This window comes from Pristiophorus japonicus, chromosome 19 (assembly GCF_044704955.1).
Source record: "Pristiophorus japonicus isolate sPriJap1 chromosome 19, sPriJap1.hap1, whole genome shotgun sequence".
NCBI classification, from domain to species: Eukaryota; Metazoa; Chordata; class Chondrichthyes; family Pristiophoridae; genus Pristiophorus; species Pristiophorus japonicus.
The window spans coordinates 1043899-1054600 of record NC_091995.1 but is presented as its reverse complement, the minus strand read 5'-3'; the positions used below and the strand labels follow the sequence as shown (position 1 = coordinate 1054600).

The window sequence follows — 10702 nt, the reverse complement described above, 5'->3', positions numbered from 1 at the left end:
GGAAAGAGGGACCAAAAGAGATAGGCTGAACTAGGATGTCACTCTAGCCCTATCTTGTTATTTTTTGCCGAGAATGTATAACTGTTGTCGCTTTACGATGTAACTTCACCTATCCATAGGGAGTGTGTACGCTCTATCCAGAGGGTATATCTTCTGTCTGATAGGTCTTGCCGGCCGGTAAAATAAAGATTGCTTTGTTCAAAGCACAAGAGGTATTCGACTCAGTAATTTTACTGAACCAGATTGAGAGAAAAGAATCTACATTTACATTATATAGTACCTTTTATGACCTCAGGCTGCCCCAAAGCGCTTTACAGCCAATGAAATAGCAGCAGTGAAATCGAAGTTTGGATCCATTGTTTTAATTGTGTCGGACAGGTGAATACCACATTCACTGGAAGGATTCAAGGAGTGTTTTCCCTTCACACTGTACGGGTCTGCATCACACACACCATGCGTTCAGATCCAATCCCACATGTTCCACCCTTATCCTGAATTTCACCCGCTCCTTATACAGATTACTATTTACACATCCATCCTGCATGTAAATCTTGATTCGAGTCTCATTGACTGCCAGGTAGCAGAGGCTCAGTGAGAAAAAGCATAAATACTCTGGCTGAACTGCTGGGTCTGAAGATTCTGAGCAGCCAGCCACTGTGTGCACCAGTTCCCCGCAGCACAGAGAGAGAACACCGTCACCGTTACGTTTTGCATTTAACCCATACACCATCGCTCTAGTGCAGGACAAACAACACACAGAGATAGAGAGAGAGAGAAAGTGACACGTTTACAGACAGTTAGAAGTTGGGTTTATGTTTCTTCACTTCAACCATGAGATGGTGGATGTTGATCAGATCGGAGCGCACGGGCAGGCTCTTGAAAGGAGGCTGAGAGAGGACCTTGTGGAATCGATGGTAGTATTGGATCAGCTGTGTCAGTGCTCCCTGAAAGTGCCAAGTTAAAATAAGTTACCTTCAGGCTGACCTTGCATTTACAATCCTATTATACACATGCCCGAGGCCAGCTCTCTCTCTGCCTAGTGTGCAGCACATGAACTGTTCCTTGGCAGGGAGTACTCCACAACAGGGGACGGAATTCCAAGGATAATTATATTATTTGGATAATTATACTCATTAGAATTCAGAAGAATGAGAGGTGATCTTATCGAAACATACGATAATGAGGGGACTCGACAAGGTGGATGCAGTGCAGATATTTTCACTCATAGGGGAAACTATATCTAGGGGGCACTGGGGCCATCAGAATAAGGGGCCACCCATTTAAAACTGAGTTGAGGAATTTCTTCCCTGAGGGTTGTAAATCTGTGGAATTCTCTGCCCCAGAGAGCTGTGGAGGCTGGGACATTGAATATATTTAAGGCGGCGATCGACACATTTTTAAGCAATAAGGGAATAAAGGGTTATGGGGAGTGGGCAGGGAAGTGGAGTTAAATCCATTATCAGATCATCTATGGATCTTATTAAATGGCGGAGCAGGCTCGAGGGGCCAAATGGCCCACTCCTGCTCCTATTTCTTAAGTTCTTATTGATAGGGTAGATGCAGAGAGGATGTTTCCCCTCGTGGGGGAATCTAGAACTAGGGGGCATAGTTTCAGAATAAGGGGCACCCATTTAAAACGGAAAAGAGGAGGAATTTCTTCTCTCTGAGGGTGGTGAATCTTTGGAATTTGTTACCCCAGAGAGCTGTGGAGGCTGGGTCATTGAATGTATTTAAGGTGGGGATAGATAGATTTTTGAACGATAAGGGAGTGAAGGGTTATGGGGAGCGGGCGGGGAAGTGGAGCTGAGTCCATGATCGGATCAGCCATGATCTTATTGAATGGTGGAGCAGACTCGAGGGGCCGTATAGCCTACTCCTGCTCCTATTTCTTATGTTTTTATGTACCAGAATGGACAAATACATGGAGACGATAATAATTATCACACTGCTGAGACAGTTTAAATAAGCATGCCTTGTGCTCAGAGCAGCCATTCCCACCCATGTGTAGATTTAGTTAGTTGTGCCTTACACAGACTCTGTATGAAGGAGGACTGGTACGCTACTATCCAACTTCACAACTAGACTTATAGGCACACCCATCGGTGGTTCGGCAAGAGAGAAACACAAGGAGCAGAAATCTTCGAGACCCCAGGCCGTCGGCAATCTGTTAAATACACCGGACGGTTTGTCGTAAAATCGAGGCTGGGCTCGCTGAGACTTTTCACCAATTTAACCTCAAAGGATGGAAATTATTGAGGGCCCATCCGCAATTTTCCAATATTCCCCCTGCGAGGCCCTTCCATGGTGTGGGGTCTTGGGGAATTCCATCCCAGATGTACAGTTCTTACACAGTATTACAGGCAGAAGGGACTGAGTGTAACGTAGCCAAGTTTGCTGACGATACAAAGATGGGAGGAAAAGCAATGTGTGAGGAGCACACAAAAAATCTGCAAAGGACATAGACAGGCTAAGTGAGTGGGTAAAAATTTGGAGTATAATGTTGGAAAGTGTGAGGTCATACACTTTGGCAGAAAAAAAAAATCAAAGAGCATTTTATTATTTAAATGGAGAAAAATGGCAAAGTGCCGCAGTACAGAGGGACCTGGGGGTACTTGTACATGAAACACAAAAGGTTAGTATGTAGGTACAGCAAGTGATCAGGAAGGCCAATGGAATCTTGGCCTTTGTAGAAACATAGAAAATAGGTGGAGTAGGCCATTCGGCCCTTCGAGCCTGCACCACCATTCAATGTGATCATGGCTGATCATTCCCTCAGTACCCCTTTCCTGCTTTCTCTCCATACCCCTTGATCCCTTTAGCCATAAGGGCCACATCTAACTCCCTCTTGAATATATCCAACAAACTGGCAACAACAACTCTCCACAATTCCACAAGTTAACAACTCTCTGTGTGAATAGCTTTCTCCTCATCTCAGTCCTAAATGGCTTACCCCTTATCCTTAGACTGTGACCCCTGGTTCTGGAGTTCGCTAACATCGGGAACATTCTTCCAGCATCTAACCTGTCCAGTCCTGTCAGAATTTTATATGTTTCTATGAGATCCCCTCTCATCTTTCTAAACTCCAGTGAATAAAGCCCCAGTCAATCCAGTCTCTCCTCATGTCAGTCCTGCCATCCCAGGAATCAGTCTGGTGAACCTTCGCTGCACTCCCTCAATAGCAAGAACGTCTTTCCTCAGATTAGGAGACCAAAACTGAACACAATATTCCAGGTGAGGTCTCACCAAGGCCCTGTACAACTGCAGTAAGACCTCCCTGCTCCTATACTCAAATCCTCTCGCTATGAAGGCCAACATACCATTTGCCTTCTTCACCGCCTGCTGTACCTGCATGCCTACTTTCAATGACTGATGTACCATGACACCCAGGTCTCGTTGCACCTCCCCTTTTCCTAATCTGCCGCCATTCAGATAATATTCTGTCTTCGTGTTTTTGCCCCCAAAATGGATAACCTCACATTTATCCACATTATACTGCATCTGCCATGCATTTGCCCACTCACCTAATCTGTCCAAGTCACCCTGCAGCCTCTTAGTGTCCTCCACACAGCTCACACTGCCACCCAGCTTAGTGTCATCTGCAAACTTGGAGATATTACACTCAATTCCTTCATCTAAATCATTAATGTATATTGTAAATAGCTGGGGTCCCAGCACTGAGCCCTGCGGCACTCCACTAGTCACTGCCTGCCATTCTGAAAAGGACCAGTTTATCCCGACTCTCTGCTTCCTGTCTGCCAACCAGTTCTCTATCCACGTCAGTATATTACCCCCAATACCATGTGCTTTAATTTTGCACACCAATCTCTTGTGTGGGACCTTGTCAAAAGCCTTTTGAAAATACACCACATCCACTGATTTTCCCTTGTCCACTCTACTAGTTACATCCTCAAAAAATTCCAGATTTGTCAAGCATGATTTCCCTTTCATAAATCCCTGTTGACTTGGACCGATCCTGTCACTGCTTTCCAAATGCGTTCTTATTTCATCTTTAATAATTGACTCCACTACTGATGTCAGGCTAACCGGTCTATAATTACCCATTTTCTCTCTCCCTCCTTTTTTAAAAAGTGGTGTTACATTAGCTACGCTCCAGTCCATAGGAACTGATCCAGAGTCGATCGACTATTGAAAAATGATCACCAATGCATCCACTATTTCCTTAAGGGAAGGCGGGACCTGCATGCCCACTTTCAGTGACTGATGAACCATGACACCCAGGTCTTGTTGCACCTCCCCTTTTCCTAGTCTGCCGTCATTCAGATAATATTCTGCCTTCATGTTTTTGCCCCCAAAATGGATAACCTCACATTTATCCACATTACACTGCATCTGCCATGCATTTGCCCACTCACCTAACCTGTCCAAGTCACCCTGCAGCCTCTTAGCATCCTCCTCACAGCTCACACCGCCACCCAGTTTAGTGTCATCTGCAAACTTGGTTATATTACACTCTATTCCTTCATCCAAATCGTTAATGTCCCCCTCCAAATTAAACCCTTTGTCCTCCGCCGCTGAATTCTAAATTTCTCCCAGTCCTCAGGTTTGCTGCTTTTTCTGACCAATTTATATGCCTCTTCCTTGGATTTAACACTATCCTTAGTTTCCCTTGTTAGCCACGGTTGAACCACATTCCCCATTTTATTTTTACTCCAGACAGGAATGTACAATTGTTGAAGTTCATCCATGTGATCTTTAAATGTTTGCCATTGCCTATCCATCATCAACCCTCTAAGTATCATTTGCCAATCTATTCTAGCCAATTCACATCTCAGACCATCGAAGTTACCTTTCCTTAAGTTCAGGAAACTAGCCTCTGAATTAACTGTGTCACTCTCCATCTTAATAAGGAATTCTACCATATTATGGTCACTCTTCCCCAAGGGGCCTCACACAACAAGATTGCTAATTAATCCTTTCTCATTACACATCACCCAGTCTAGGATGGCCTGCCCTCGAGTTGGTTCCTCGACATATTGGTCCAGAAAATCATCCCTAATACTCTCCAGGATATCCTCCTCCATCGTATTGCTACCAGTTTGGTTAGCCCAATCTATATGTAGATTAAAGTCGCCCATGATAACTGCTGTACCTTTATTGCACGCATCCCTTATTTCTTGTTTGATGCTGTCCCCAACCTCACTGCTACTGTTTGGTGGTCTGTACACAACTCCCACTAAAATTTTCTGCCCTTTGGTATTCCGTAGCTCCACCCATGCAGATTCCACATCATCCAGGCTAATGTCCTTCCTTACTCTTGGGTTAATTTCCTCTTTAACCAACAATGCTACCCCACCTCCTTTTCCTTTCTGTCTATCCTTCCTGAATGTTGAATACCCCTGGATGTTGAGTTCCCAGCCTTGGTCACCCTGGAGCCATGTCTCCGTGATGCCAATTATATCATATTCACTAATTGCTGCCTGTGCAGTTAATTCATTCACCTTATTACGAATACTCCTCGCATTGAGGCACAGAGCCTTCAGGCTTCTCTTTTTAACACACTTTGCCCATTTAGAATTTTGCTGCAATGTGGCCCTTTTTCATTTTTGCCTTCGGTTTCTCTGCCCTCCACTTTTACTTTTCTTTTCTACCTTTTGCTTCTGCCCCTATTTTACTTCCCTCTGTCTCTCTGTATAGGTTCCCATCCCCCTGCCATATTAGTTTAACTCCTCCCCAACAGCACTAGCAAACACTCCCCCTAGGACATTGGTTCCGGTCCTGCCCAGGTGCAGATCGTCCGGTTTGTACTGGTCCCACCTCCCCCAGAACCGGTTCCAATGCCCCAGGAATTTGAATCCCTCCCTCCTGCATTACTCCTCAAGCCACATATTCATCGGAGATATCCTGCGATTCCTACTCTGACTAGCACGTGGCACTGGTAGCAATCCTGAGATTACTACCTTTGAGGTCCTACTTTTTAATTTAGCTCCTAGCTCCCTAAATTCAGCTTGTAGGACCTCATCCTGTTTTTTTACCTATATCGTTGCAAAGGGGATGGAGTATAAAAGCAGGGAAGTCTTGCTACAGTTATACAGGATATTGGTGAGGCCACACCTGGAGTACTGCGTGCAGTTTTGGTTTCCATATTTACGAAAGGATATACTTGCTTTGGAGGCAGTTCAGAGAAGGTTCACTCGGTTGATTCCGGAGATGAGGGGGTTGACTTATGAGGAAAGGTTGAGGAGGTTGGGCCTCTACTCATTGGAATTCAGAAGAATGAGGTGATCTTATCGAAACGTATAAGATTATGAGGGGGCTTGACAAGGTGGATGCAGAGAGGATGTTTCCACTGATGGGGGAGACTAGAACTAGGGGGCATGGTCTTAGAATAAGGGGCCGCCCATTTAAAACTGAGATGAGGAGAAATTTCTTCTCTCAGAGGGTTGTAAATCTGTGGAATTCGCTGCCTCAGAGAGCTGTGGAAGCCGGGACATTGAATAAATTTAAGACAGAAATAGACAGTTTCTTAAACGATAGGGAGATAAGGGATTATGGAGAATGGGCAGGGAAGTGGAGCTGAGTCCATGATCAGATCAGCCATGATCGTATTGAGTAGCAGAGCAGGCTCAAGGGGCCATATGGCCTACTCCTGTTCCTATTTCTTATGTTCTTATGTAATGGTTCATGTTATATTGTGGAATCATTAAAAACCTTTAGCAGAGCAAGCAATCCATTGTCCACAGACAGACATGATGGGGTACACCAATGGATTTCTGTACACGCCTTTCGATGAGCACACATGGTCAAGTTTCCGTGAATGTGATAGCCCTCAGTAATTTGGATACTGGCACAATCTATCCTCCACAGGTTTCCAGGAATGGGGGAGAAGTAACAAAAATAATTAATGTCAAACCTGGTCTTATAAACTTTGTCTACAAAGCACACAGTAAGTTTCTGACTGCACCTGTATGATTCCTGTCCCATTCTTGAAGTTGGTAAAGGACCTCATGACATCTTGGCTGAGATTTTCAACTGACTGCTTCCAGGTAGCAGCAAATCCACGAACCAGCTGTACCACTCGTGCTGAGGTCATTGGGGGGGGGGGGGGGGAAATTAGACAGCATTACTACAGTAGGAATTAGTGACATACAGAAGGCCATGGACCTTAGCAGCTTATAGCACAGGAGGTGGCCATTGCATCTTTGTTAGAGCAATCCCAAACTAGCCTGACTGCCCCAGTCTCGCTCCAGAGCCCTGTATCATCTGCTTCCGGCCCAGAAATCCCGGCCTCCCTAGGTCCATACGGAGTGCGCACGGAGTGTGTAGGGACCCGGGAAGACATCACAAAGTGCATGCGCTGAAAACCAGCTTTTCTGCTGTGTGAAGCTGGAGCTGGACAGATCCTCCGTACCTCGGGAGTGAGGACATTTGCTTGGGCAAGATTGCGGGATTTACGCACATCTTGCCCGGCAAATGTCCTCAAAACTCTTGCGCCTAATAAAAGCAGGCGCATAGCCTACTGTTACAGGCATAAGTGTTTAAAAACATACAAAAATATAATTACATTTAAAAAACACATTTAAAAGCCCTGCCCGTTATGTTACATTTATTTTTTAACCATAATTAAAAAAACTTTTTAAAAACTCAAAAAAAAACATTTTCTCCAAGATATTTATTAATTAAAATTAATTAAAGTTAAGTGTGGTGTGTTTTTTATTTTTTATTATATGTGTTTAGTGTGTTTTCTCACTAATAGCAATGAGAACAGGTAGATACGGAGTTATTGCTATTAATGAGAAAGCTGTGGAATACTGTACCTGATTGGCTGAGCACTCACACGTGACGGCACCGTCTCCGTGGGAACCTGGAGGACGGGAGCGCGCTCCGCAGCGCGGGAAGAGAATGCCTCCCCACCGGAATCCCACGCTCCTCCGGGACCACCAGGTAACTTCGTAGAAATATTTCAGGTCGCAGGCAATTGCCCGCGGGAAGCCTCCGACCCCAATTTCAGCCCCAATATTTCTCCAATTTTAAACTGGGCCCTGTCTCTTCCACTTCCTGTAGCAAAGCTTTCCATGTTCCAACAACCTTCTGTGTGAAGACATTGATCCATGCTCTCCAGGCCAATTTAAAATTGATAACTTGTTATCACCAACTCCCCAGCCAGAGGAAATAGTCTTTCCTCATTCAGCCTATCAAAAGCCCTTCATAATTGAATACGCCTCGATTAAATGACTCATTAACCTCCTCTGCTCCAGTGGAAATAGTCCCCGTGTCTCAAATCTCTCCTTCTAGCTAGTTTCCCATCACTGGCATCACCCTGATGAATCCAAGCTGTTCGCGTTCTGTGCCCGTAATATCCCTTCTATAACAGGGTGGCTAAAAACTGGGAGCCTACAAGTTCAAATATCCACATGTATATGATATTCATCACTCGGTGCTGGGGGCATGGACCATGTACAGTAAACGCCTCAAGTCGCTGGAGAAATACCACCAACGATGTCTCTGCAAGATCCTGCAAATCCTGGGAGGACAGACGCACCAACGTTAGTGTCCTCGACCAGGCCAACATCCCCAGCATCGAAGCACTGACCACACTCGATCAGCTCCGCTGGGCAGGGCCACATTGGTCGCATGCCCGACATGAGACTCCCAAAGCAAGTGCTCTACTCGGAACTCCTTCACGGCAAACGAACCAAAGGTGGGCAGAGGAAACGTTACAAGGGACACCCTCAAAGCCTCCCTGATAAAGTGCAACATCCCCACCGACACCTGGGAGTCCCTGGGCCATAGACCGCTCTAAGTGGAGGAAGTGCATCCGGGAGGGCGCTGAGCACCTCGAGTCTCGTCGCCGAGAGCATGCAGAAAGCAAGCGCAGGCAGCGGAAGGAGCGTGCGGCAAACCAGTCCCACCCTCCCCTTCCCTCAACCACTGTCTGTCCCACCTGTGACAGGGACTGTGGTTCCCCTATTGGACTGTTCAGTCACCTAAGGACTCGTTTTAAGAGTGGAAGCAAGTCTTCCTCGATTCCGAGGGACTGCCTATGATGATGATGATGAGGTAGGACCCAAGAGCTTCTGTTATCAGCAACAACCCAATCGAACCACTACACACTGCCCAAATTATTAGGCGTAATCTGAAAACAAATCTTCAATTGGGTTGGAGTAGCAGCGATGATAATCTTACCTTCTTCTGTTTTTAGTTTCTCGATTTGGCCCTTTTCCATCAGGACCTCTGTTTCTTTCACAAAAGCAATCATCCCACCAAATGGCGGGGACAAGATTTCTTCAATAAACTCCTGGAGAGGAACGGCAGGAGATTAAAGAAAATCAAAATCCCCAGTTTAACCGAAAAGATCTAACAGATTGTGGTTTCGATTTGTTCCAATTCCCAAAGCCCGACAATAAAAGTTACCTTACGCGCTGAAACTATTCAGGAACATGAACACCAGTCACACACACACACACGTCAGGGTTGTGCAGCTTTAGTCTGCCAGCCATACTGGGGATTAACTGCGTCAATGTTCAGTTAGCTGGTACAGCAGGAGACTTCCCTGCCCACCTTTCAGACTGAGATACAACAAATTATCTGATAGCTGCCCCCTGGCCGTTGGAAAATATTTTTCTCAGCACTCCTCTCGTACCTTTTAAAATGCAAACACCCAGCCCTACATGTTCACCGTCTATCTGTGCCCTTACTGTATCGGATTCAATGTTCATCTCTTAGTATCCAAGGGGATGAAATTAAGCCCCGCCCCAAACTGGGTACACCCACCATTTAAGTGTTTCCCCTGCCCCAATGCATGGTTCGCATTGTCCGCATGTCAGACACGAGACTCCCAAAGCAAGCGCTCTACTGGGATCGTCTTCACGGCAAACGAGCCAAAGGTGGGCAGAGGAAACGTTACAAGGGACCACCCTCAAAGCCTCCCTGATAAAGTGCAACATCCCCACCGACACCTGGGAGTCCCTGGCCAAAGACCGCCCTAAGTGGAGGAAGTGCATCCGGGAGGGCGCTGATCACCTCGAGTCTCGTCGCCGAGAGCATGCAGAAACCAAGCGCAGGCAGCGGAAGGAGCGTGCGGCAAACCAGTCCCACCCTCCCCTTCCCTCAACCACTGTCTGTCCCACCTGTGACAGGGACTGTGGCTCTCGTATTAGACTGTTCAGCCACCTGAGAACTCATGTTAAGAGTGGAAGCAAGTCTTCCTCGATCCCGGGGGACTGCCTGTGATGCTTATATTTTCTCTGCCACATTTGCTATTGCTCCTTAAATTCCCATCCTGTTCTACTCCAGGGCGCGAGGACAGAGGTTATGAGACCGGGACAGGAACAAATACTGACCTGTGTTCTGGCACCAAGCAGTTGTTGGAAACTTTCCACTTCCTTGCTGTCATCAGTCGCCCTCTCCTGAAGAGACATTAGTTCCGACATGAGAAATATACAACCGGTCGCTGTACGACAAAACACAAGCACAGATTCAAACCTGGATTGTTTGCTGTAAGCGAGAGCAATGGGTCACCCACAGCCCCCAGGTTACTGCACACTGCTGACAGCTCTGATCCTCCCCACCCACCTCCCTCTGACTTCTCCAGCATCGCCGTTCCAGCACAGCCACAACACTGTCATCTACCCGACAATGTGGAAAACTGCCCAGCTAGGTCCTGTCCACAAAAAGCAGGACAAATCCAATCCGGCCAATTACCACCCCATCAGTCTTCTCTCAATCATCAGCAAAGTGATGG

General features: G+C 46.3%; 1 protein-coding gene across 3 annotated transcripts in view; it reads right to left on the bottom strand.

The window, feature by feature from the left end:
- Positions 1-342: 342 nt before the first annotated feature.
- vps52 (VPS52 subunit of GARP complex) overlaps positions 343-10702 on the bottom strand; it is a 72934-nt gene continuing 62574 nt past the window's right edge. For all 3 annotated transcript variants that reach the window (XM_070861112.1, XM_070861111.1, XM_070861113.1), the window contains 4 exons: positions 10302-10367; positions 9145-9256; positions 6923-7041; positions 343-944 (listed from right to left, as the gene is read on the bottom strand). In XM_070861112.1, the coding sequence (XP_070717213.1) occupies positions 798-944; positions 6923-7041; positions 9145-9256; positions 10302-10367 (444 nt within the window). In that variant the 3' untranslated portion in view covers positions 343-797. The remainder of the gene's footprint in view (positions 945-6922; positions 7042-9144; positions 9257-10301; positions 10368-10702) is intronic.